Source organism: Podarcis cretensis (genome assembly GCF_951804945.1).
Source record: "Podarcis cretensis genome assembly, chromosome: 1".
Classification (NCBI taxonomy): domain Eukaryota; kingdom Metazoa; phylum Chordata; class Lepidosauria; order Squamata; family Lacertidae; genus Podarcis; species Podarcis cretensis.
In genome coordinates, this window is record NC_137170.1 from 30,739,465 (window position 1) to 30,766,849 (window position 27,385).

The 27,385-nt window shown below is 44.2% G+C and overlaps 1 protein-coding gene across 8 annotated transcripts; it reads left to right on the plus strand.

The window, feature by feature from the left end:
- Nucleotides 1-9,365: 9,365 nt before the first annotated feature.
- LOC307213889 (RING finger protein B-like) lies at nt 9,366-27,176 on the plus strand. 8 transcript variants are annotated; one of them, XM_079972122.1, is made up of 13 exons: nt 9,366-9,530; nt 12,021-12,197; nt 12,573-12,681; nt 13,913-14,014; nt 15,599-15,827; nt 16,646-16,669; nt 19,119-19,241; nt 19,542-19,729; nt 20,423-20,622; nt 22,803-22,894; nt 23,555-23,609; nt 25,979-26,076; nt 26,161-27,176. In XM_079972122.1, exons 1-13 carry the CDS (start codon nt 9,403-9,405, stop codon nt 26,400-26,402), a joined length of 1,767 nt encoding a protein of 588 aa, XP_079828248.1. In that variant the 5' UTR covers nt 9,366-9,402; the 3' UTR covers nt 26,403-27,176. The 8 variants fall into 8 exon arrangements, 6 of the variants coding, with proteins under 6 accessions (XP_079828248.1, XP_079828245.1, XP_079828247.1 ...); XR_013837777.1 differs by lacking the exon at nt 9,366-9,530 and adding an exon at nt 10,395-10,610 and having other exon boundaries at nt 25,959-26,076; nt 26,218-26,350; XR_013837778.1 differs by lacking the exon at nt 9,366-9,530 and adding an exon at nt 10,395-10,610 and having other exon boundaries at nt 25,959-26,076; nt 26,161-26,295.
- The last annotated feature ends 209 nt before the right edge of the window (nt 27,177-27,385 follow it).

A 27,385-nucleotide genomic window follows, 5' to 3' on the forward strand; every position in this document is an offset into this window, starting at 1 on the left:
TGTTCCATTGTATGATCTCTGTGATTGGGGACTTGCTAGCTTCTGAAAGGCTTGTTTGCTTTTGTGTTTTTCAGTTCTTTACAGCCCAGTTTCTGCTTATTTTGCTTCTGCCTCTTACCAAAAAAAAGAAAAGAAATAATTCTCTGAAAATCTTCAAGTGAGAGGAAAGCTTATTAGAATATAAAAACAAAACAACAACCCTTCATGTTCTTCCCAAGAGTCTGTCTGGTCAGTATCCTGTTTTCAATAGTGACCTTATCCAGATGCTTCTTGAAAGCCCCAAGCAGAGGATGAAAGCAACAGCCCTCTCATGCTGTTTGCCTCTGCGCAGACTGCACCATTTAGCTAGTTGATAGCTCTGTCCTTCCATTTGTCTAACCCTTTTAATGCCTTTTAAAGTAGCAAATTACATAAATCAAGTATACTGGTATACCATTTCTTTTTTGTTTTTTTTCACCAAGCATGTACCGTATTTTTCACTCTATAAGACGCACCAGACCACAAGACGCACCTAGTTTTTGGAGGAGGAAATTCTGAATCTCAGAAGCCAGAACAGCAAGAGGGATCACTGCGCAGTGAAAGCAGCAATCCCTCTTGCTGTTCTGGCTTCTGTGATAGATGCGCAGCCTGCATTCGCTCCATAAGACGCACACAAATTTCCCCTTACTTTTTAGGAGGGGAAAAGTGAGTCTTATAGAGCAAAAAATACAGTAGTTTCCTTTCTCCTGCAAGAAGCATGTTAAACAGGTGATCATCTGGGGCTAATCAATTTTACATCCCTTTGTGGAAAGTGGCCTTATCTCCTTAACCAGGATGCAGTTGCCAGGAAATGATAAAGAAAAAGTTGTGTGATGTAAAGCTAAGGCAACCAATCATATGTGTAGATGAACTCGGTGGGGCTTATTTCTGAGTAGACATGTGTAGGATTGCATTGTAAGGTCTCCCATTCCAAGGATTTGTGCCTCATAAAGCATATTTCTGTTACCTTTCCAGAAGGCCTTAAAACATTTTACAGATAAAACTGAGGTAAGCATAGCTAACACTGTAGTTGTGGTTAATTTACAGAAGAGAGATGAGCTCATCCCCAAGGATATTCGTATATACTTTATTTAGACCAGGAAACAGCATCTATAGTTATACATCCCCTATCAGCACCAAGAGCAAACTCCATGCAGTGGCTGGTCATCTTGCATCTTGCATTTTATATTGATGTCTTTGTTAAGGACAAGGATTACCTTGTCCTTGCATTTTATGTTGATGTCTGGTTAAGGACAAGGATTACCTTCTACCAGGCAAGTCTTTGTGTTTGTTTAAACACAAAGTTTAAACATATTCTTAGATGTGCAGGCTAAAAAATACTGAGCCACTATAAGTGGAAAGCATGATAAAGTGTGGGAACTCCTGATCTTGATCAAAGGCAGTTTGTGTAGTTTAAACAAACACACCTGTACAATAATTCTGTTGCTGTTTTCTTGTGTCATCAGATATATTGAATCAATGAATTTTATTGGGTTTAAATGTATGACCCTGCTCAAAGAAACCTGTGAACTGAGTAATACACACACACGGTTCAATCCTAAGGCAATACACCTACAAATATGCTGACCGGTTCTTGTGAGATATATTTCTGAATAAACATGGCTAGAATTGGACTACATGAAAGTGTAAAACTGCTACTTTAGAACAGTGGCATACAACATAATGGCTATATTCCAAAGGGCTTGCATTAGCCCAATAGTGAATTCTTGAACTCCAAAGCCCAGTACCACATCAGACCATTTCCTATGAAGATGCCTTATTTGAAGTTATTTATTATTTTTTATTAAAGATCACATGGTGGTTTACAATACAAAACCACAAAAATGCATAACATAATACCAAACACAAGCCATACCCCCTGCCCGTTTTAAATGTTATAGATTGTTTAATTAGCCAAAGGCCTAGGAGAAGAGGAATGTTTTTGCCTGGTGCCTAATGAGATGTAACAAATGAACCAGATGAGCCTCCCTGGGGAGAGTATCCCACAAGCGGGGGCTACTGTAGAAAAGGCCCATTATTGTGTTGTTGCCTCTCACACAAGAAGGGCCTCAGATGACGAACGAAGGCTTCAGGTTGGTTCATATGGGGAAGAGGTGATTCTTGAAGGCTTTATAGTTCAAAACGAGCACTTTTGAATTGGGTCTCGAAACTAATTGGCATCCAGCATGGTTGGTCCTGGATTGGCATATGCACAAACTGTCTTCCCTTGGTGAGCAACCTGGCTGCTGAATTCGGCACCACCTGAAGTTTCCAAATTGTCTTCAGAGACAGCTCCATGTATAATGTGTTGCAGTAATCTAACCTAGAGGATCCCAGAGCATAAAGGTAAAGGTAAAGGTACCCCTGCCCGTACGGGCCAGTCTTGACAGACTCTGGGGTTGTGCGCCCATCTCACTTAAGAGGCCAGGGGCCAGCGCTGTCCGGAGATACTTCCGGGTCACGTGGCCAGCGTGACATCGCTGCTCTGGCAAGCCAGAGCCGCACACGGAAACGCCATTTACCTTCCCGCTGGTAAGCGGTCCCTATTTATCTACTTGCACCCGGAGGTGCTTTCGAACTGCTAGGTTGGCAGGCGCTGGGACCGAGCAGCGGAAGCGCACCCCGCCGCAGGGATTCGAACCGCCGACCTTTCGATCGGCAAGTCCTAGGCGCTGAGGCTTTAACCCACAGCGCCACCTGCGTCCCAAAGCATAGACAACAGAATTTAGGCTATCCCTGTCCCGATAGGAGTGCATCTAGGCCACCACCAGTACATTCCCATCAGAATGATGCTGATTTCCTGAGGTACTGAGCAAGGGTCTTTCCCAGTTCTGCTGTATGCTATCTTTTGAGCTGACAAGAGACTGATGGCTTCTCCCAAATATGTAGGACCCCACTACCACCCAAGTGGCTTGGCAGAACATAATGGGAGACTGCTGTTCAAGAAGCACATGTCCAGTTCCCTCTGGGATGTGTTGGGGCCTGGGCAATAATGAAAAAGAGAGACGTGGCTGAAATAATTAAAATCACAAAACAAGTGGGTTGATGATATATTTGACCAGCTTATGTTCAAATTGCTGGAAGTAAGCTTTTGAATTGCACAAACCTCTCCTTCCGTAGTAGATGTTGAAATAAAAAAATAAAACAAACGATCCTATATTTTGATGTCAGCTGAGCTGTGCTTTGAAATAAAGTACATTTTAAAACACGTAGTTGAAATACTTGGGCCAGATTTAAATAAGCAGTTCAGCCAACAGGAGCCAGTGCAACAAGTCCCGCTAGTGCAACAGAGCTTTTCTCCTCTCCCCCCCCCCCTGCATATGTTCCCCAACATAATAGCACGCAGGGGAAGAAGCAGGGAGGTTGTTTCATCTGGCAAGCAAAAATGCTTGCACTGATGGAATGATCATAATAGCACAGTGCTGAATTCCTTCCATGGTTGTTTTTGCTTTGAACCCTTAAGCCTAGGCCCGAGTCAAAATTCTAAGAAGCTCCCTTCTAGCATTTTAAACAAACTTGGTATAACCAGCTAAGGTGTTGCCTCACTTGCTCTCTGTTTCACCACTAATCATCAATGGGCTGCCTCTTGGGCAAGTTGTAGGATACCTAGAGAGGCTGAACTTTATTGAACATATCAAACCGTACTCCAAGGTGTTAACAGTAGCCTATACTCAAACATTGTGGCTAAGACAAAAGGAACAGACTATCTGGAGTGATCAACCTCTAGCTGCAACATGCCCTCTAGTCAGAATGCCACCTTGATACACCATTTCTGTAGCTTGTAGGATTTCTGTCAGTGATTTATGATCCATGTGATATTATTTTTGTTCCTTAATCATTAATTTTGTGCACAAATATGCTGCTCACATCCTCCCAAACATTCCCACCCCCCTTAAAATTGAGAGGATATTTTATTAAGCTATGTCACTGACTCGTATGTACTGGCGAGATAAAGTTTTTCTAGTGTGTTTGCTGTTCCTTGTAGAACTTGGTTAATGTATGTTTCATTGCATGAAGTAAACCTGTGACTTGTGTGTTTGCATTTTTCAAAAAATATTTCAATAAACATTTTCATCATACAGCCTCAGCCTTCCGCCTTTCCTTTGCTGCTGTGAAGAAAGAAGAAAATGAAGTGCAGAGGTAAAGGGGGTGTTGGTCTGAGTTCTTTTCTATGCGAAAAGTGGCACAGGTTCAGTTCCTGCTATCTTCAGTTAAGGTAAATGCAAAGGTAAAGGATCCCTGGATGGTTAAGTCCAGTCAAAGGCGAAGAATCTCAGCTGAGGGAAATTCCTGCCTGGAACCTTGGGGAGCCACTGCCTGTCAGAGAACAACAGATGTGTCAAGTTGGTATATGGCTGCTTCATATGCTCATAAAGGTTCGGTCTTGCTTCTGTAAGACAGTTAAGCACTTATTGTTACAGAGGCCCTTTGCGCATTTTTAAAAAAATGACCAGAGCTCTACTTCACACAGTTAATTTCGGCCTAACCTCACCTACTCAAGGTCCCCTTAATTGCTCCCAAGTGTTCTTTCCAGCACTGAGGGGTCCAGATGGCTCCATAGTATTCTGAGGAGCTTTAGGTTATGAAGGAAGTGGGATGAAGGCTACAGTGCAAGTGTCACTCTGAAGGTGCCCAAGTACTGATTAGTGCACATGCCATAAGTGTGGGCCCCGGACCAGTGGCTGGATGCAGCGGTGAGATGGATGACGGGGGAAATAAGGTGGCCTTGAATCCTGGCAAGACAGAGGTTATGTGCGTGAATGGTTCCTGTGCCTGAGAAATTGATTAATTGCTTGCCCTGGGTGGGGTTGCACTCTTGCTGAAGGAGTAGGTATGCAGTGCCCTGAGAACTAGCTCTGTCACTGGAGGACCAGGTAGCCTCAGTGGCTAGAAGTGGCTTTTACCTGCTGCAACAAATGCACTCCGTGTGCGCTTAACCAGGAAACTGCAGTTAGTGCAGAATGCCGCAGCACAGTTGCTGACAGGAGCAAGACCCTATCAACATACAGCACCGCTGTTCAGAGGTCTGCACTTGTTGCCAATTTGTTACTGGGCCAAGTTCATGGTGTTACTATTAGTATATAAAGCCTTTGACAGCTTGGGACCTGTTGCCTTACCTCATATATGCCCACTTGACATTTTGATCTGTGGAACTGGCACTGTTACAGGTGCCAACTAATATTTGTTCTGCATTCATAAGAAATCAGTCTTTTTGTGTGGTGCACCTTCACTTGGAGCTATGTACATCAGGCAGGTGCCTTCACTGTATTCTTTTCAACACCTACTTAAAAAAAAATCTTTAGGCATGACTATCTAGACACATAGATGTTGACATGTCTTAATATATTTTTAGTCTACTGCTAATTTTAATCTTTAGTATTCTTAATTGTTTTTATGTGGTTTTTAATGATTATTTTAATTCTTGTAAGCTGCCTAAGAGGTTTTATTACAATCGAGCAGTATATAAATTTTGTCAAATAAATTCCAAAAACGCTGACTGTGTAAGGCTTGGCCATGATGGCATTCAACTCTTCTTATCTGTACTGTTTTGAGAGTGTGCACAGCCTTACACCACCACTTCTTTCAAAGAGATTAAAAGGGAAACCTCTGAAAGATAAACGGAGCTGTGAAAATTCTTTATCAACTATACTGTACTAGTTCAAAATTCAGCATCTTCTTCTTATTTTTAATATAGAGGTGCAATTCATAGAATGGAGTATGTCAGCAATCCCTAATGACCTTTCAGAAGCCAGATAGAGGGACTGAGCAGAATTTCTAGGGTGTGAGTGGTAATGGGGAAGGAAGTGAAAGGCTTCAGTGCCCTGCCTAAGTTTCTGATCCTGCTTCTGCTAGTCACAAGTAAAAGCCATGATGCAAGAAGAGAAAATGCAAACAATTGTGGTTAATTTTCATAATCCTCCAGTTAGGGAAGGTTTCTTAAGACTATGATATACACCCCCCTGATAATAAGGAAGCAACTGATGATATGATAAAACTAAGGGGATTTATCAAATGAGCTACCGGTACTTACTACGCTTCTGTCTCTTCAGTGCTTCTCCAAGGTTACTGCTTTATTGCTGCCTGGAAGGGCATTCATAGTGCAAAAAACAAATCAAAACATCAGTACTGAAAACCCCCAGGATACTTGTTGTAGGAACAATTACAGGATTTCAGTAGAAAGCTACAGGACATGCACCATGTAGAAAATAAAGTTTCACCCTGACACTCGTGCTGCACTGCAAACCATATTTAAAGCAGATGGTATATAACTGCCTCCATACCATCTTGAGTAAAAATAATGAATGCATAATTAAAAGGATGCCTGGAGTGGGGGGCAGAGATCCCTTGCCTTAAAAATAAATATACAAGAGATACTTGCTGCTAAGAGGGCTCTCGGATTCTAACAATATGCTCCCCTTGCAAATAATTGTGTTAGCCTATATTTGTAGGCTTAGATTTGAAACATGTTGTGTGAGCTAAATAAACAGCAAATACTTAAATCTTGCCTGCATTCAGATCTTTTGGCTCATTTAGAATATGAAGTCAAATTTCTTTCAGTGGTGGGCATTTTATATACCAATGGAAGCTACCCTCATTGCACACAGCCTCATTGTGGAGGTTTTCTTGGTATTTTTGTTTTGCACAGGCAGCTGAACAAACTTGCATCACGAGGCAGCCTGGAGCTATACCAAACTGATTATCCGAAAACATGGATAAATGTTCTCTTCTGATTGTGTGCTCTGCTTTAAGTAGTTTTTTCCTCCAAGGGACAAATAGCCCTGAAGCACGAAATTGCAATAATGAGCACATTACTGGGGACAAACACATAAGTTTGAGATGTTGCAGTGCTGACATGACCAGTGTTCATAGAACTGTAGAGTTGCAAGGGATCCCGAGGTTCATTCTAGTCCAACCCCCTGCATCTGTTGTTCAGATGCATTGGCTAGAAAACCAAAGGCCATTTCTCCTCACTTCCTTTGGTGTTTGGCTCCATTATCCATGTTTCTAGTTGGATAACACAAATGATAGGAAAAAAAGAAGAATAATTTTGCACAGGCTTTCACAGGAAGGGATGGTGCTAGCATTAGGCAAAAGGTGGCAGAAGCCCTCAAGCAATCCCTCTAGCATACCCTCCCATTCCCCTCATTTGGAAATCAAAACTCTGTGTGCCACAGACTTGCCATCTAAACTAAACTAAACCTGCTAAACTAGTCTACTTCCCTGAAGTGCACTGGAAAACATTATCCTGTCACCATCATTTAAGTAAGATTCAGCTGCCAGTCCAGTCAACTTCTGTACATGGGAGAGGGGCTGCTATCTTGCCCTTTGCCTCAGGCAGCACCATGTCTTGGGCTGTCGGCTTACACAGATTTCTGCTTCTGACCACCAAAGCCTGTGAAAGGCTGAGGGAATCTCCAGGAAAGGAGGAAAGGGCCCACATGAAGAGTGGTTGACAATACCTGAATACATAAAGCAGGCATAGGCAAACTCGGTCCTCCAGATGTTTTGGGACTACAACTCCCATCATCCCTGACCACTGGTCCTGTTAGCTAGGGATGATGGGCGTTGTAGTCCCAAAACATCTGGAGGGCAGAGTTAGCCTATGCCTCATATAAAGCTTTGAATGTTGTAAAACAATATTTCAACATGTCACGTTAAGCCACAAAATGTTCTCTAATAGAAGTTACACTGTGTCGCCCACCAAACATGCCATATCTCCAAAGTGACTTGGACTTTTCGTCTTGCTTTCAAGTAGAGCTAATAGATGCCACGTCTTGGAGAACATCAGCAGGAGAAATATGATGGCTTTCCCTCCTTCGTTCTCTTCCACCCCACACTCTTTTCATTGCACAACAGAAATGGATATTGGCTCAAAGTGAGTAGCTTTTAAGGAGCTGTCTACAAAGGCACATTAGTCCATCTAGCTCACTATTGTCACCGTACTAAATAGCAGCTCTCCAGGGTTTCAGGCAAGGAACATTTCCAGTGCTACCTTGAGATGCTGGAGACTTGACCTGGAACATTTTACTACAGTAGCTCCAGCACACAGTAAGGCAAAACGCTTAGGAAACCGAAGAGCGGTTGGTTGGTTTTTAGCAAGAGCTTATAGAATGAAAATGCTGAGAAACCTCCGGCTGGGTGTGGTTTCCTTGTTTGCAGCTTATTTGAAGCAGGGGGTTACACCCTTGTTCACATTTTGAGAAGGCTACCCTAATACAAAACAGGAGTTTTGAATTCAAGTCCAGTTCCCTGCATCTTCGACTTCAGGTATTAGGCCTGAGAAAGCTAAGCTTTGCCTAAAATGTTGCAAATGTTGTGCAGTCATGCATATTTAAATTAAATGAGTTTTATTAAGCAGGTTGACATATATTCACATTTTATGCTTTTAATACTATTTTTAAAAAAATGTTTGTTGATTTAACAGTCTGAGTATTGTTATAAATACTCAAGCTCCCTTATTTCTTGTCCAGAAACAACTTTACAACCTTTATTAGAAGAAACCCAGTGAGTAGATTTTAAATGGCTTAATTGTTCCTAATGGTCTTTGAGAGTGTTAAGTGTGTCATTAACAGATACATTTGATTCAGGTGGCCTGTAGCCATCTGTCTCAAAAGATAAGCATTTCTGAGAAGAGAATTGCACAATACATTTGAGAAATTTCTGAAGTATTTGGATTGGTTTCATCACAGGCATCCAAGACCTGCTGGGCTGATGCTGCTGAGAAAAAAACAGTCTCCATCAACACATATGACAACTAATATACATGAGACAATAAGGAGCACGTCTTACTTAAAAACTGTCTCACCTACTTGATCTCATTTTTTTAAAAAAAATCCTACTAACACACTGGTTGGTCAGTAACTGCAATGGCTCACCTGTTTTCTGCTACTCAACAGTAACATTGAAACCTTATGCATACTTACTCAGAAGTAAACCTCACTGAATTCAATGGGGCTTACTCTATGGGAATTTCAGTTACAGATAGGTAGCCGTGTTGGTCTGCCATAGTCAAAACAAAAGAAAAGAAAAAAAATTCCTTCGAGTAGCACCTTAAAGACCAACTAAGTTAGTTCTAGGTATGAGCTTTCGTGTGCATGCACACTTCTTCAGATATCTGAAGGTATCGGAAGAAGTGTGCATGCACACGAAAGCTCATACCTAGAACTAACTTAGTTGGTCTTTAAGGTGCTACTGGAAGGAATTTTTTTTCTTTTATTTTGTTTTGTCTATGGGAATTGTAATTAGAGTTGCAAACTAGAAAACAGAATCTGGTTATTTAGTTGCTAAAAAAAAGATATCCTAACTGCAGTGCATTGTTTAACAGGAACTGGTAGACTACCTTAGCAGGCACCAGAAAGCTCAGAGAGAAGGTGCTTGTCTGATATGCAAAGCGTTCCAAAAGCTGAACATAAGATGTCTTTATTCACACATCTCATTTCAGTGGGCAGAATTACTCTTCATTCGTTTTGCGTGTCCTGTTGCCACTGCCTATGTGTGGAGAGATTTCCCAGGTGTGGTGGGAAACAAAATTTGAGAGAGAAAGGCAAGGCTTCTTCTCATTTTGCAGTTAGGATGGTCTGTGCTCTAGCCAGTGGCGTAGCGTGGGTTGTCAGCACCCGGGGCAAGGCAAGTAATTTGCGCCCCCTAACCCTGGATTTGCGCCCCCTAACCCTATCCCTAACCCTAACCCCCAGATGTTGCGCCCGGTGCGGCCGGCCCCCCCTGCACCCCCCACGCTACGCCACTGGCTCTGGCCCCAAGATGCTGCTATGCCTTGGGGCCAAAGCCCAGGATCTCCACCTACTCACCCATGGCCACCCATAGGGCAGGAGCAGCAGCAAACAGTTTCCAGGTCTGACGCTGATTTCTGCAGCAGTATTCCCTTTTTAAAAACCAGGGCTGACATCTATTTGCTCCCTCTGTAGAGTATCAGAAATACAGCAGCAGCTGCAATACATGGAGAAATGTCAGTGGTGCGCGCTTCAGAACTGGAACCATACCTATGGCATCAATAGCGCCCCCCTCCACCCGCGTCGAGGGTCAAATATTTCCGAACTGCACCAGCTTTCTAGCCTGCCCCTTAAACCACCAAGTATTTCTCCCCCCCACCCCCTTGCAAATAAACCACCGCCGGCCTTGTCACACCTGAAACTGATCAAACAGGGACCAGGAAACGGGCTGATACAAAAAAGCTCCGCCCTGGAATGTGCGGGGCTATAATAAAGAGCACCTCTGAGCAGCTGCAGAGTGCCCGCGCCCAACCCAAGCCCGCCGCGTGTCGAACTACCCAGACTTGGGACCGAGGAGCAGCTTATGCCACCCTGACTCGCCCGTGGTGTCTGGGTGGGGGCTTTGGGGCCTCAAAGCACCGCTCCCTCTGCCATGCTCTCTGCTGCTTCCAGTTTCCTGAGTCTGGATGGCTTGGGGACGCCCCGCCGGCGATGGAGCTGGGCCCCCGGAGGCCTCTGGCAGCGGGGGGAGGCCGCCCTAGTCCCGCAGCCCCGCGGAGGGGCGGATTTCTCCCGGCGGGAAGGCAAGCTCCACTTCTACGCCCTCTGGTCTCTGCGCGAGCCGCCCCGGCAGCTCAGTAGGTGAGGCCTGCGCGCGGCGGGTCGCCTTTGCCGCCATCCAGGAGGGTGAAAGCGGGTAAAGGTTTAGGAAAATCTATGCGCGGAAAAGCCTGCTCCTCGGGTTCACAGGTCATTTTTATGATACGGTGTTTTCGCACGTGAAAACCAACAGCAACCATGAAAGCAGCGAAGAGTCTTGTGCGACACCGGGAGCCTAACTACTAGCAACGTTTTGGGTGCGTTAGGGTTGCCAACTTCTCAGCTAGCCAGTGTAGGTGTGTGTCTTTAACAGCAGCTTGATGGGCAGACATTTGCAGGCGGTGTTGCTTATCTACATGCTGCAAAAAGTCACCGTTTCCCATATGAAAATAAGTGTGTGCGTACCTGCAATATCCCAATTCTCCCACCCAAAGCAAGGCTTCGGCAGAACTCTTCATTGCTGATCAACAGTTCTTCCTTTATGCGTTTTGCTGTATCTTCTCTTGCACTAGTTTATGAATCCATTGTGCACTAGAAAACTGATTAGCTTTAAAATTCATATCCTCCTTTTTAGCTCCTTAGGGGTCTAGGTCTTTTAACTTTCACTTATTCAACATAACGTCTAATCTCACAATGCATCTGACTGCCTTTGTTACAGAACATACATTAGAACTAATTCAACAGTTTAGTATCTGAATGGGCAGTTATGGGAAGCAAGATGGAAGGGAAGTTAAGAGGAATCCACAAAACCATCAAGATATAAAATGGGGGCATCTATTGGAGAATATAGACTGCCCCTGGTAAATGGGGACTGCTGGAGCCCATGCACATAATGCAAAGAAAGCCGCTTTAAAAGCAATGTTCATAATTGACACAATGAAGGTTACACACGGTGTGAGCCTCACATTTGTAAATGCCCTCAGTTGGGTCCCTTCCGTCCTAGAAATATAGTTCCAAAATTTGAAAACAGGTTGTCAATCCCTCTTGCTTCTTTTAGGGAATAAGTGAGAAGGGATCCCTTTGCTGAATACATGCTATTACACCTTTAAAGCACATTTCCCCCTCAAAGAATTCTGGGTGGGCACTGTAATTTACCCCTCAGAGTTAACTACAGTGCCCCTAATTATTTGAGGGGAAAATGTGCTTCAAATGTCCTTTAAAGGTATTGTGCACATGGGCATAGCCAGGAATTATTTTAGGGGGGCAGGCTTTATGTTGGGGCAGAACAGAGTTATCTGCGACACAATTGGTCAATTAAATATTTTTATTTATTTAATGTACTTGATTTAGGAGGGCAGCTGTCCCCTCTGCCCCCTCCTGGCTACACCCATGATTGTGCATACACAGCACCAGTCTTTTCCCCTCTTGCTTTCCATCACTATGAATCTTTTCTTCTCAGTTTCTTTCCATGCTATCACTTTTGAGACTAATATATTTTCTCTTCTTTCTAAGCAAATGCCGTCAGAAATGTTACCAGACTCACTTACCACTTCCGCTGCCCAAACACCTGGTGGTCTTTGGTTTGGGTGACTGGAGCCGCTATTCTCAGAAGACAAGCATCATTGTGGAAATATTAGTGAATCCAAATGTTAAGCCACAAAAGATTGGCAAGCTGGGGCCTGAAGCAAGGTAAATTCTAGATAATTAGTGAATTTTGGTGCCAGTATTGATACTTGTTAGCATGCCAAGTGCTTTTCAAACACACTGTGAGGAAGATCTTTTAAAAACTGTAAGAGGGAATAAATTCCTTATTTTAAAAACAGGGAATGTGTCCAGGGCCAGCAAAGTCTGGATCTGAACTCAAGACTTCAGGGATAACATGCTATTAGTTACAGTAGCTGTCATGAGGATGTTGTGCTATTGCAACCTACCAAATCCATTTGTTCTGCTATGGACAGTCTTTAAAGCTTAAGAATGTATTGTCAATTTAACTCTATCAGCTATTGAAATAAAAGTAAAATTATCTCAGGGCAAGAAAATAGTGATCTGTTTGTTTTACTCAAGCAGGTGTTTGGTTTGGGAAGGTGACTGGCGAGTGGATGTTTTGATGGCTTCGTTAAAGCAGGAAGAGAATGGTAACCCTGTTAAGCTTCTCTTGACTGTCGAGGAACAGGTAGGAAAGTTTTCTATCTTGTCATTTTTGTACTCCCTGCCTACTGAGACCCATGTGGATTCATTTTTAACGTGAACCATATATACAGATAGATATGAAAATGGAAGTCTTAAAAGTATCCATTCCTGTAATGCCACTTGTTAATGAATATTGATATGCTGTGTAACTATTATTCTGCTTTTTGGTGGCCATGTGCCCTGAAAGTTTAAATACTTTGCCTAAAATATAAATAAAACATCAAATATTGGCCCTAAGTATCTGAAGGAGTGACTCCTTCGTAGACATGTTCAGCTGTTGAGATCTGCAGGAGAGGCACCTCTGGTAGTTCTGCTACCCTATCAAGTTTGTAGCAGGAATGCATGAGAGGACATTCTCTGTGGTGGCCCCCAGGCTGTGGAATGCCCTCCCCTTCTGGCCTCATCATTATATACATATCAACGCTGGGTCAAAATGCACCTTTTGCATAGGTTTTGGGGGCTGCAGATGAGTTCAGAATACCCTTCCTACTGTAGAACACTACAGTGTTCCTATTTCCTGACTGCTGTTGATTAGGTTTAATTTATTGCCTAGTAGTTTTGTGTGTTACATAGTTTGCTTGTTGTATTGAGCTGTATGTAACTGTCTCTGGAACTTCACATTATCACATTCATTATGGCCCTTTGGGCCACTACCACAGAACAACATGATGAAGGGCAGCCTATAAATGGATATAAACAAACAAATCTCACGGATTGAGTAGCTACATGTGAGATACCCCATCTCTTTGATTTGGGCCTGAAAACTGGTTGGAAGCCACTGACTACAAAGCATGGATGAAATATGTTCATATCTCCCAGTTTCCAGCATATTTTAAAGGCAGCCCATGTACAGAACATTCCAGTTATCCAGTTAGTACAATAATACAAGCTAGGTCGGCCTCCTCATCCACAATTAAATTATGAATAAGGGAGATTTTATTATGGACTAATCTGGCATTTAATAGCAACGCTGACAGGCTCAGGGGTATACTGGTTGCTGCTATGGCAACCATGATCCGCCTGACCGAGGGAGAGGCCCAAAGAGGGAACAGATAGATGCCCACTCAGTCTACCCTGTTACACGGCCCGTCACATCCTTCAAACCATACCTCCCTCTCTTTAAAAGCCTCCAATGTAGGGGGCTACTCATCTGTGCATTGCCTTTTGACTCAAGTTGCAAGTGTTGTTCTAATGTGTGTGTGTCTCCTCCTTAGCTGCTCAACAGCACCCCCACCCGCCCATTTCAGGCCACAGAGCCTAATCAGTCACCTGTCCTTCCAGAAGATACAGGTCAGCGATTGGATGAGCCACCTGAGGTAGGTTTATAGATAGAAGTCTCCTTTTGGTGGCTTTTTCTCCATTCTCCTAACTGCTTGTTGTTAACCTCTAGGACCACGACCAGTCTACAAGTTACACAGACAGGTAGTGGAATTCTGGAAGCGTTATTCCTACTGAGGGAATGGGGAAGAGGAGGAGAGTACAGTGGAACCTCAGGTTATGTACCATCCTTCTTACGAACACTTCGGGTAACGAGCTCCGCTAACCCGGAAGTAGATGCTCCTGGTTGTGAACTTTGCCCCCGGGTGCAAGCAGAAGTCACGCATCGGTGGCGCGGTGGCAGCAGGAGGCCCCATTAGTGAAAGTGCGCCTCATGTTAAAAACGGTTTCAGGTTAAGAACAGACCTCCAGAACAAATTAAGTTCGTAACCGGAGGTACCACTGTAATTCTATTCCCCACATCAGAGAGAGGGCTACATGAAACCTTTCTGCCTATCCTCTACATGCAGGGATGTTTGTGTTTTGTTTTGTGTGGGAAAGTGTGCAAAAATATATCTGCATCTACAATTTGAAGTGGTTCCTTCCAGATTTCTGCTACCATATTCTGTGTGATCTGTAGGACTGCTTCAGGTCATAGACTTAGAGCAATTGCTCAGAGATTGTGTTTGTGATTAAAACTCCGTAGTGGAAACTTCATTTGGCGTTTCAGACCCAACAAATTTGCAGGTAACGCCAAACTTGAAGGGATAGATAATGCTGCAGAAGACAGAATCTGGATTCAAGATAACCTTAACAGATTGGAGAACAGGGCCCAAACTAAGAAAATGAATTTCAGTAGGGACAAATATCAAGTTCTACACTTATGCAGGAATAATTAGCTGCACAAATATAATGAGGGACACCTGGCTTGCCAGTAGTACATGTGAAAAGGATCTAGGTAGACCACAAGCTGAACATGAGTCAACAGTGTGATGCAGTAGCAAAAAACAAAAAACAAAAACAAAACTAATACTATTCTAAGCTGCTTCAACAAATGTAGAGTGTCTGGATCAAGGGAAGTAATAGTACCGCTCTATTCTGCCTTGGTCAGACCACACCTGGAATACTGTGTCTACTGTAACAATTTAAGAAGGAATGTATGCAAGCTGGAATGTATGCAGAGGAGGGCAACCAAGATGATCAAGAGTCTGGAAACCAAGCCTTATGAGGAAGATTGAGCGAGTTGGGTTCTATGATTCTATAAGTGCTTGGGCCTTTGATGAACCCTGCTGGACCTTACCTTCTGCTCCCAACAGTGGTTTACCAGATGCTTTGGGAAAACTCTCAAGCTGGACAGAACAGGAGCAAAGCATATGGGACAAGAATAGGCAATATGGGACCCTCCAGATGTTGGGCAACACAACTCCCAGTTCCAGCAAGTATGGTCAATGGTCAGGGCTGATAGGAATTGTAGTCTACAACATCTGGAAGACACCACGTTGGCTACCCCTTGTCTAGGGCAGCCCAGGGAAAACTATAGATTTGTCTGTAGTGCATGTCTTCAGTGAGCCCTTTTCATTAGGCCCATTCGTTTTGTTCGAATGATTTCTGATCCCGATCTAATTCTGTTCTTTGTGGAGCAGTCTAAGAATGGGAGTTCAGTGATGCCTGTTAAAGAGCCTGTGCTTGAAAGGAAGGAGTTCTCTCCACCCATGGAAACGCTGCTTATGCTTCCTGCTCCAGAAACAACTGCTGCATCGGTGGACTGTGAGGAGGCCAGAAATAAAACATGTACATCTAATTCAGCTCGCCTAAAGACCAGGAGGGTTCTCTTTGAACTTCTGGCATCCAACAGACAGCAGGAATCTGAAGGTTAGTAAATCTATAGCAGGAGTGATGTCTAGTTTCCGAGACCAAATTAGCTTGTAATTGTGTAGTATTCTGGGACAGGGAGGAGTATTTGTGCTCCCATGAATGCACAATGTCCAGTCCCCCATCCCTTATCCTACTAGCTTGGCCTCCTTTTCAGAAACTTTCCAGTTATGTTGTAAAATACAAGACTTCAGCACATGCTAGAACCTGCATACATCTAGTCAACACACATTCAGAATGCTCTAATTCATATGAATTTGTCCTGATACATAGGAGTTGGGGAAGATACCTAACAAAGAGTTATATACTTGATGATACCAATGATGTTTGCATTTGGGCTTGCAGCTTATGGAGACAGCCTCCAATTTGTTCTTTAACTTCCTGGCCAGTCATCATTTTCATGCAGTCAAAAAACTGGCATTGGTGGTGTTCCTTCCTGTGCCAAATAATGGCTTTAGCAGGTGACTGCTGATCAGAGCCACAACATGATAGGAAAGAGCTAATCCCACTACATGCTGCAGACCTGATTCTGATAGTGTCTCCCTCACTGCTGGTATTTATAGTTTGAGGGTGGGGTGGGAATCATGCATTACCAGTGTTAGTGTGTGGTTTGGCTGTCGGTGCACAAAAAATGCATGTTAAATTACTGAGTGTGCATTCTAAAACATTTCGCCTGATACAGGATCATAACTTCTTTGCTTATAATGAAATAGCATCTTTTCTTTTTTCCAATATAAATGCATGACCCACTGAAAATCAGTTTGAAGAGAGCATTGCATGAGAATAGTAATTTCTCGGAACATTTTCTCTCTCTGCAGACTTGGAAGTTAAAGAGCTGCAAGGTAAATACCTGTTCCTTGAACAATTTGTTGGATTTCATTCAGTGCTTCCAGAACAGCAGCTCCTAGTAATACCCAGTTACTGCTCTTCCACTGTGAGCTACATGTGGCATTGCAACTGACTTCCTGTGTTTTGAGGGTATAGTGGGAGGAATTCCATGTCGTGCTAAGGTGATCATTTTGTCAGGGCAAGCATTTCAGCTTGTTGTAAGGAACAATCCCCCCTCTCCTCTCCCTGTGTGCTGTTCTGGAAGTTCTCCTGACCCACCTCCCCTCGAGCCAATTTGGGGGGCATGTAGGGGGAAGGGGGGGAGAAGCCTCATTCTGGAAGCACAAACCCTTGTGCAAGGCTTACATTGACAGAAATCATTAGTTGAATCTCACCCATCAATTCTTGTATGTGGACATCTCACTATGTTCAGTCTACCCAGAGTCCTAGGGTGGGAAAGACAGAATACAACTGAGCCACTTTTTAAAAAGCAGTTATTCTAGAGTTTATTGTTTTAAAGAGAAATTTGGTAATTACTTCCAAGAATTCCTTTAAAAAGTTGAAAAAAAGTAGCCCAAAGAGCATGGGTCTTAATTAAAAGATAGAATAGAAAAATGATGAAATGGTGCTCAAATCTTCTCAAATCTTCTCAAGTCTCAAATCTTCCATTCTTGGGCAAGGTGATTGAGCGAGCGGTTGCCGAACAACTCCAGGCACGCCTGGAAGAAGCGGACCATTTGGATCCCTTCCAGTCGGGATTCAGGCCTCATCATGGGACTGAAACTGCCTTGGTCGCACTGGTTGATGATCTCCGGCGGGCTAGGGACAAAGGTGAGAGCTGTTTCCTAGTTCTGCTGGATCTCTCAGCGGCGTTTGATACCATCAACCATAACATCCTTCTGGACCGTCTTGAGGGGCTGGGAGCTGGGGGCACTGTCATACAGTGGTTCCGCTCCTTCCTCCTGGGCCGTGTTCAGAAAGTGGTGGTGGGGGATGAGTGTTCAGACCCCTGGGCTCTCACTTGTGGGGTGCCTCAGGGTTCCGTCCTCTCCCCCATGCTTTTCAACATTTACATGCAGCTGCTGGGAGAGATCATCAGGAGGTTTGGGCTGGGTGTTCATCAGTATGCGGATGATACCCAGCTCTACCTCTCTTTTAAATCAGAACCAGTGAGGGCGGTGAAGGTCCTGTGTGAGTGTCTGGAGGCGGTTGGAGGATGGATGGCGGCTAACAGATTGAGGTTGAATCCTGACAAGACAGAAGTACTGTTTTTGGGGGACAGGAGGCGGGCAGGTGTGGAGGATTCCCTGGTCCTGAATGGGGTAACTGTGCCCCTGAAGGACCAGGTGCGCAGCCTGGGAGTCATTTTGGACTCACAGCTGTCCATGGAAGCACAGGTCAAATCTGTGCCCAGGGCAGCTGTTTACCAGCTCCATCTGGTACGTAGGCTGAGACCCTATCTGCCTGCGGACTGTCTCGCCAGAGTGGTGCATGCTCTGGTTATCTCCCACTTGGATAACTGCAATGCACTCTACGTGGGGCTACTTTTGAAGGTGACTCGGAAACTACAACTAATCCAGAACGCGGCAGCTAGACTGGTGACTGGGAGCGGCCGCCGAGACCATATAACACCGGTCTTGGAAGACCTACATTGGCTCCCAGTATGTTTCCGAGCACAATTCAAAGTGTTGGTGCTGACCTTTAAAGCCCTAAATGGCCTCGGTCCAGTATACCTGAAGGAGCGTCTCCACCCCCATCATTCTGCCCGGATGCTGAGGTCCAGCGCCGAGAGCCTTCTGGCGGTTCCCTCATTGCGAGAAGCAAAGCTAGGGAACCAGGCAGAGGGCCTTCTCGGTAGTGGCGCCCGCCCTGTGGAATGCCCTTCCAGCAGATGTCAAAGCGATAAACAACTACCTGACATTCAGAATACATCTTAAGGCAGCCCTGTTCAGGGAAGTTTTTAATGTGTGATATTTTACTGTATTTTTGGTTTTTATGGAAGCCGCCCAGAGTGGCTGGGGAGGCCCAGCCAGATGGGCGGGGTATAAATAATAAATTATTATTATTATTATTATTATTATTATTATTATTATTATTATATTATGCTTGACCGTAAAGGTAATGGTGCCGGCATGGCTATAGCTTCATTTACCTGCAATGTCGCTGCAGCTCTAGGAAAAGTGGAAGATTAGTTTTAAGACCATCTACATATGTGGAGTTTGCACAGGATTTTCTGTGGTTTGAGGAACAAGAGAAAGCACTGGAGGGTATTGATTTGATGATGTCCTTTAGATGCCCTGTAAAAAGTGAGTGAGCGAACAATGGCAGTTCCACATTAAGGGTAGCATGGAAACAGCCAGAATCAGTCATGTTGTAGGTTTCAGGAGGAAGTTCTCCCAAATGACCCTCCCACAATGAAATGAGATGGATTTCTGCTGTCTCCACTCCTGCATCTCTCCGTAGTATGTCCAAGCCCTCGGTGGTGTCATGCCATGTGCCTGAGTGACCCTGAAACTGCTGTTCTGATTGGTGGCGAAGGAACTAATCAACAATTTTGCCAAGATGCCCTGTGGAAACTGGAAATTGGTGAGATGCTTCTTTGCTTGCAGTGATGTACATGTTGACACTGTCTGCAACCGATCAGAGGGAAACTGAATTGCAGTAGGTTTTTCCTATATGGGTATAGTAGTTCTTAAAGGAGTGTCTGCCATGCCTGGTGATCTGAACTTGATAGTGGCTGGATTTAACTTTCTTTGCACACTACTTGTGTTCTGGTTAGCAGGGAAGCCAGCTCTCAGCTTTTAGCATGTTGGCGACTACTTTCTGCAACTTTCCCCCCACCCTCTTGCACATCTTGAGTCTTCACTTCTGTTGCTGATTTCGCAGACAATGACTTCTGGTTCCCCATGGATCTCCCGGCAGCAGGTTCCATGCCACAGTGTTCAAGGGGCCACAGTGCCACATATGACCCAGAGACCAAGCGCATTTACATCTTCGGGGGTATGAGGGAGGCAAAGCGCTACAGCAACATCCATGTTCTGGACACGGCGTCTTGGAAGTGGCTTCATGTGTCTGTGAGTCGCAAGAGAAACAAAGCCTTGAGCAATAAAGAGAAGAGTTATTATATAAGAGACCTCCAGTCCTTTATTTGTTTTTAAATTGCGTCCTCGTTTTCATCAATGTAATATGTGGAATTTAAAACATAACACTCCCCAAACCTCAAGAACAGCGGTCAGCAAACTTTTTCAGCAGGGGGCCGGTCCACTGTCCTTCAGACTTTGTGGGGGGCCGGACTGTATTTTGAAAAAAAATGAAAAATGAATGAATTTCTATGCCCCACAAATAACTTGGATATGAATTTTAAATAAAAGGACACATTCTACTCAGGTAAAAACACGCTGATTCCCAGACCGTCCTCTGGCCAGATTTAGAAGGCGATTGGGCCAGATCCGGCCCTCGGGCCTTAGTTTGCCTACCCATGCTCAAGAATTTAGAATCTTAAAAAAAGAGCAGACCATCTGAGAAGGTGTCTTTATCCCTGAGTCTTCCCCACTTCTGTAAGCACCTCCCATCCATGTAAGAGACTGGTGGATCACAGCTCAGGTGGGGAGTGATTGAGGCAGCTGCTGTCAGGTCTATTAGGAAGGCATTGGAAAGGGGAGGAATCGTGGTCATTGATGCTGCCAACAACAGAGCTGTCTGTGGTGCTGATGCTAAGTCAGTCTAAAATGCCAAGCCTGTACAGTGACCGGTGATCTCTTCCTTAGGCTAAGGGTAAAGTGCCAACGCTGGCTTACCACAGTGCAACCATCTACCGAAAGGAGCTATTTGTCTTCGGAGGAGCTTTCCCTAAAATGTCATCCCTGGAGATGGGAGCTTGCAGCAACACACTCTTTGTTTTCAACCCCGAGTATGAGATCTGGTATCAACCCATTGTTGAGGGGGAGAAGCCTTTGCCTAGGCTTGGGTAAGTCTTCTTTGCTTCAGTGAGGAGAATCAGCTTAGTGCTGATTTCTTGATTTTTCTTACTGAAGTATGATATTGGACAACTCCTTCATTGCTCTCATTTTTATTTTATTTCCTTGGCGGTTGGAAATAGTGTAATTAGTGCTTTCTCTGAAAACACTTGTACATTTTCCTGCGGGTATTTACTTTGTTTGATAGTGCTATAATGCCAAGGGACTCTGTGTAAACTCTGCCCCTCAAACTGAGGGCCCCTCAGAAACCTCCTATCTTGTTCATATACTAAGTGCACTCAGACATCCTCTCTGCCTGGAATTCCTTGGGAGTGTTTTACAGTGGTACCTCGGGTTACATATGCTTCAGGTTACAGACCCAGAAATAGTACCTTGGGTTAAGAACTTTGCTTCAGGATGAGAACAGAAATCGTGCTCTGGCGGCACGGCAGCAGCGGGAGGCCCCATTAGCTAAAGTGTTACCTCAGGTTAAGAACAGTTTCAGGTTAAGAACAGACCTCCGGAACGAATTAAGTGCTTAATCCGAGGTACCACTGTGTTCTCTCACACACGTGTTCCCAGAATGAAGCTTACAATGCCATTTTTAAAACCCTGTGCAGTAGAAGGCAAGACTATGGCTTGGATCCAAGGTGTCTCGTGTGGGCTGCATAACTTTACTGCATGCAGAGGGGGCATGCAGTTTCAGGATCAGCTTGCAGGGGGACTGTCACAGATGGGAGAGAAGTATGAGAGTCTCATTTCACAAGTGGAGTGGGTGCCTCTTGCAGGTTTTAGGACCAGGCTCATATACTACTATTGATAACAGCTGTGTAAATCTTGATGAAGTTTTCCTTGCCTCCAGCATGGGAGTTTATATCTTTTGGCTAAAGACTTTTCAGTTCTCTTAATCAGAGAATTCACAAAAACCTTCTGGTCAAGAGAAGGAATTAATAGAAGCTTCTTCTCATTTTGCAAAGATCAGCTTAGGAGTTAGATCTAAAGGTCTCTGGACCAAATTACACATTCCCTAATACGTTGCTTAAATAAAACTTTTAACTTTAGCAAATGGGGGAAATTCTATCACTTCTGATGAGTTGATGAGTTTGTTCTTAATCTAGATAAAATCTTGGCAAATCTACTCAGGCAGTGCTGTAAAGCTTGTTTTTACTTGATGTATTTCTCTAATAAAAAAGCCTTTTGTGTTCTATGGTTCACATAACATTATGTTTATATATGTCTTTCTTTGAGGGGGTTCTATCCTGCCCTCCACTCTAGGGCTGTGTTCACATTACTGCCATAGGTTTCAGTGAAGTTGTTTCCCACAGGGATGCTTTCACACCTTCGCCAAAGACAAGAGGCATAAGGATTCCAATCATGTGAAGCTGGTTTGAGAAACAATACACCAAACAGTAGTATCTTATAACAAAGTACAAGATACATAATGCATTTTGGATAACGTCATGTGAACACAGATTATAAACCAGGACCGGAAACTCAGTGAATGCACAGTAAACTGGAGTGTGAACACAGCCTAAGGTTGCAGGCCAGCTTATGGCAATAGAGATTTTTTTAAAAAAATTACAGCATAAACATTATTATATCTAAAACCAACTCACACATTTTATTCTTCTGCTGCTACCGAAAGGCTTAATGCAGCTGATGTCTCATATTAAAACTTTAGTTTTGAAAGTTGCTGTTGGATATTGGAACACCATAATTTGTTTTTAAGGCATTGCTGGAGCTGACCAAACTTTTGGCATCTTTCCACCAAATGCCTTGCTAGCTTTGGAAATGATGGAGCTACTCATAGGTGGGTGGCGCTGTGGGTAAAACCTCAGTGCCTAGGACTTGCCGATCGTATGGTCGGCGGTTCGAATCCCCGCGGCGGGGTGAGCTCCCGTCGTTCGGTCCCAGCTCCTGGCCACCTAGCAGTTTCAAAGCACTCTTAAGTGCAAGTAGATAAATAGGTACCGCTTTATAGCGGGAAGGTAAACGGCGTTTCCTTTACTTTACCTTTTACTCATATACAGCCCCTGTGGGTGCCCCAGAATGGCCACTGAGATTGACTGAAGCTAGGAAAAATCATTCAAAAATGTAAGACATAAAGTGGATTTCTAGCTATAGATGTTGCAGGGACTGTTTCATTTTCCTACGTTTTCCTTGTTCACTGTCTTTCCTTGCTTTCTCAAAGCCATTCAGCTACTCTGCTGAGGAACAAACTGATCATATTTGGGGGCCAGAAGACTTCCTTCTACCTGAACGACACACACATCCTAGATCTGGGTAAGAACTTTGCCATTCCCTCTCTTAGTTTGGATAGAGTTGAAGTCCACCGCCTGGTGAGATTAAAGGAATCCCTTGAGGCAGGAGATATCAGAAGTTGGTATATATTGCACACTGGTGTGAGGAAAGACTGATGCTAGCAAACAGCGACTTTGCCTCAAAACCTTTTGGAGAATGGATCAAAAATGACCCCTGACTGGCCATTGTAAGATTACCGGTGCTGTAACCGGATTTATGGCCAGATGCAGTTACAGACATCTCTGCATTATATGCAATAAGCTTCTGCAATTCCCATCCAGAGAGGAAGCTGTGTGAAGTCTATTTCAGCAAAAACAACAAAACCCTGTAGCACCTTGAAGTGTAACAAAGTTATTGTGGGCGTGTGAGTGAAGAGGAAGTGAATAAAATGCAAAAAGTAAAGCCTGTGATGATCTAAATTCAATAGTTGTTTTATGAATGGTCACTAGTCAGGCCTTTTTGCATTTCTTTACAAATTGATACCATTGTTTACATTCCTCCTGACGTCTGATGAAGCCAACTTTAGCCCACAAAAGCTTCTGCTGTAGTAATGTTCAGTGTTTTTAAGGTACCACAAACTTTATTCCCCCCCAATAAGTTTGTTGCATCTGAAATCTTCCACCTTCCCCCATGTGCCTCTAGGTTTCATGGAGTACATTTCAATTCCTTTTCTCTCTGGACAACCTTCAGCTCGCAGGTAAGAGCTGATTATGGGGCTCTCTTGCATGGACAATGCTAGTGATTGTAATGGAAGGGGGTCTGAGGTACATGTTTGAAGGGCTGCTGTCAGTCATGAGTTGGCTTCCCTGGAGCCTGGGCTAGAAAAAGGCAGAGCTTTAATCTTGCATGTGCTGCTCTTCTCAGAAGCCTGTTAGTTGACAAGAAGAAATCAATCCTTGATCATTTTACTGCAGAAACGTGGAGCCTGTATCCCCTCCCACTCCTGGTGCTGCTGCACTCCAGCTCCCATCAGCCCCCAGGCAGCTTGGCTAATGATCAGGGATGATGGGAGCTGGAACCCAACAATATCGAGAAGGACACAGGCTCCACATCCCTGATTTAATTGGTGAAACCTTCAAGCTGTTGGTACACAGGCTGAGACCCTACCTGCCCGCAGATTGTCTTGCCAGAGTGGTGCATGCTCTAGTTATCTCCCGCTTGGACTACTGCAATGCGCTCTACGTGGGGCTACCTTTGAAGGTGACCCAGAAACTACAACTAATCCAGAATGCGGCAGCTAGACTGGTGACTGGTAGCAGCTGCCAAGACCATATAACACCGGTCTTGAAAGACCTACATTGGCTCCCAGTACGTTTCCGAGCACAATTCAAAGTGTTGGTGTTGACCTTTAAAGCTCTAAATGGCCTCGGCTCAGTATACCTGAAGGAGTGTCTCCACCCCCATCGTTCTGCCCGGATGCTGAGGTCCAGCACCAAGGGCCTTCTGGCGGTTCCCTCACTGTGAGAAGCAAAGCTACAGGGAACCAGGCAGAGGGCCTTCTCGGTAGTGGCGCCTGTCTTGTGGAACACCCTCCCATCAGATGTCAAAGAGATAAACAACTATCTGACATTTAGAAGACATCTGAAGGCTTCAGGGAAGTTTTTAATGTGTGACATTTTAATGCATTCTTAATCTTTGTTGGAAGCCACCCAGAGTGGCTGGGGAAACCCATCCAGATGGGCGGGGTACAAATAATAAATTATTATTATTATTCCTGCCTATATCTAAGCTCCTAGGCAGGTGATATATGGTAGCAGCCACCTTTTTCTTCTTGCAGTATTTGATGTGAGAGACTCATCACTGCATCACATGATGACCCAGAGGCAAAGCTTACACTTGCCTCCAGCTTCAAGCAGCTAGTAACTCTTTAAGGAATGGATTGGCAGGGAGGAGTCTTCAAGTGTTGTAGCTGCTCCAAGCAGCTGTTAACCCACCCTGAAAGTAGGAGTGTGGGGAGGTTAAAAGGCAGTCCTCACATTACCTCACAAGAGTGAACATTTCTTTTTTAGGTGAGATCACTTTTTAAAAGCTCTTAACATTTTTGCATGGATGATATTTCCTCTGAAAAATGTGGCAAATCAGAATTTGTACAGAGATGGACCAAACAAATCCATGTTGCTAGTTTGAGTAGAACAGAGTTGAGGATAGAGATGAGCCTTCAAAAAACATATGCCATGTAAGTTACACCAGACACACCCTAGCCTTTGCCTCAACTTCCACTATCGTTATCTGCTGCATCAAGATGGCCTGGTCCTGGCCACCATGTTGCCTTACGATCATGCAAGTGGATGATGTGATGTTATGGACTCCAGATAAGTCTATAGAAGTTGGTGATGGCTACACAATACATTTGAAGAAAATGGGAGAGCCAGACTGGGGCATTGGGGAGCATATTAGCTGGGTGGGCGAGACGATGATCCTAGATGGCCAGGCAGAAAGTGAGCAACTCGGTACAAGCTCAATACAACCCAGGTGGTTAAGAAAGCCCAACAGAGACTCCATCTCCTCAGAATATTGCGAAAGAATGATGTCAATCAACATTTGATGATCTCCTACTACCGGTCCACAATAGAAAGTGTCCTTTCATACTACATCACGGTGTGGTACGCTTGTTTGACATCAACTGATAGGAAGTGCCTGCAGAGGGTGGTGAATACAGAACAAGATATTATGGGCTGTCCCGTGAATCCACTGGATGACATTGCAGAAGAACGTTACCTCAGGAGAGTGAGGAAAATTCTCAGGGATGATTCACACTCTGGCCGGCACTTTCTTGATCTCTTGCCCTCTGGCAGAAGATATAGAAGCATGATTAGTCTCACCAACGGGGTAAAGAACAGCTTCTATCCGTGGGCTGTTAGGCTGCTGAATGAAAAGATAACAGAGCAACTGAGTTTTGGGTTTGTTGTATGTGTGTCAGTAAACGAGGGGAATTCAGACTAAGAGAGCTGAGTGGGGGGTGCTCGTGTAATCTCACTGTATACAAGTTGTACAAGTGACAATAAAGTATTTCAGTTTCAATTCAATTTCAATTCTAATCCTTAAGAATCCATCTTCTGCTTCCAGTTTCCATGCGGCCATTCCAGTGTCTGATCAGAAAGTGCTGATAAGCGGAGGCTGTGGTGTCAGAGGAGCCTTTCGGGATGCATTCACATTCCATCTTGGTAAGTCCTTGCGGCGCTTTTGCTACCAGTACTCCCTCAAGATGTGAAGGTTTGCTACCACCCGTTAACCCTTTCCCATTGCAGATACCTTGACTTGGAGTGCAGTCAAGCATAGTGACCTTTGCTCTGTGCCCCGGGCAGGCCACACACTGCTCAACTTGACTTATGCCCCCCAGACGGATGCAGATAAGGAGAACCAGGGCAAGCACAATGCATGCACGGTTCTGGTCTTTGGCGGGTCAGACCGTGCTGGCAGGTTCTACAATAGTACAAGCAAGCTGCAGCTGGACCTCGAGATGACAAGGTCTTCCCTGGACCCTGCTTGAGTCATTGGGAGTCCTGTGTCTGGACCAAGAAGGCAAGATGAGAAAGACTGAATATTGGAAGAGTACAAGTGGATGGGTACAAGACTACCAGTGCAAACAGAGGTTGTGAAAACAACATCATCCCTCTCTGAATACTTTGCTGATCTTCCTGCTGGTTTCATCCCATGTAGGAGAAACAAAATGGGTTTTCAGGAGATCAGGCAGAGGGTTTTTACTTTAGTATTTGCATTTTTGCACTCTGTCACTTCAGTGTAATCTCCCCCATCCCTCACTGTTGCTGCTTTTGAACCCCATATTCTATGACATGCCCTAATCAGTCAGTCTTGGATGTAATAGTGCCTCAGCTAGTGGAGAGGAAAGTACCCTGAAAATGAATGAACAAATACTGCGGGATGTTTATAAACTGAAGGTCATACAGGCTGGGCTTCAGATATTTGACAGCTGGATCTGGATTATACCAATGCATTTCTATACCTTTCCTCCTTGCTTCTGTTTCTTCCCATTCTATTATTTTCCTGTTTTTAATCCTCTGTCCCCTGTCAGCTTGACCAAGCCCCACCTCCCCAGCAAAAAAGTTATAATCCAAACCCAAATTGTATAATAAAGCATGCACAAGAGTTGTGATAAAAAGAATCTGTCTTTGTTCTATTTATGCTATGAAACTTTGCAGGAGGCATGGAGAGAAGCAATCGCATTCCCAGAACCTCCTAAATTATGCACATTTAATTTATACACACATAATCCACCTCTTTCTTGCTGTAGAATTACTTTTTTTTTAAGTACAAAGTATACACACTCCTAATTAACGCTTCAAAGAAGTGTGTTCTGACCTCTCTGAGGAAAAACTTCAACCTCTGTGAGATTCAGAAGATGCCTAGATCCTGCCAGTGTATTGCACCAACTCCCATTTTCACCATAACTTCTTTGCTCTGTTGAGATGCTGTGGCCATGGGCTTAATTTGGCTGGCAGGCTCTACTTTAGC

Coding starts and splice junctions, on each gene's coding strand:
- LOC307213889 (XM_079972119.1), top strand. CDS start 10,402: ATGCTCTCTGCTGCTTCCAGTTTCCTGAGTCTGGATGGCTTGGGGACG. Junction 12,198..12,572: donor AAGCTGGGGCCTGAAGCAAG/GTAAATTCTAGA, acceptor GTTTTACTCAAG/CAGGTGTTTGGTTTGGGAAG. Junction 19,242..19,541: donor CCTGTGGAAACTGGAAATTG/GTGAGATGCTTC, acceptor CTGATTTCGCAG/ACAATGACTTCTGGTTCCCC.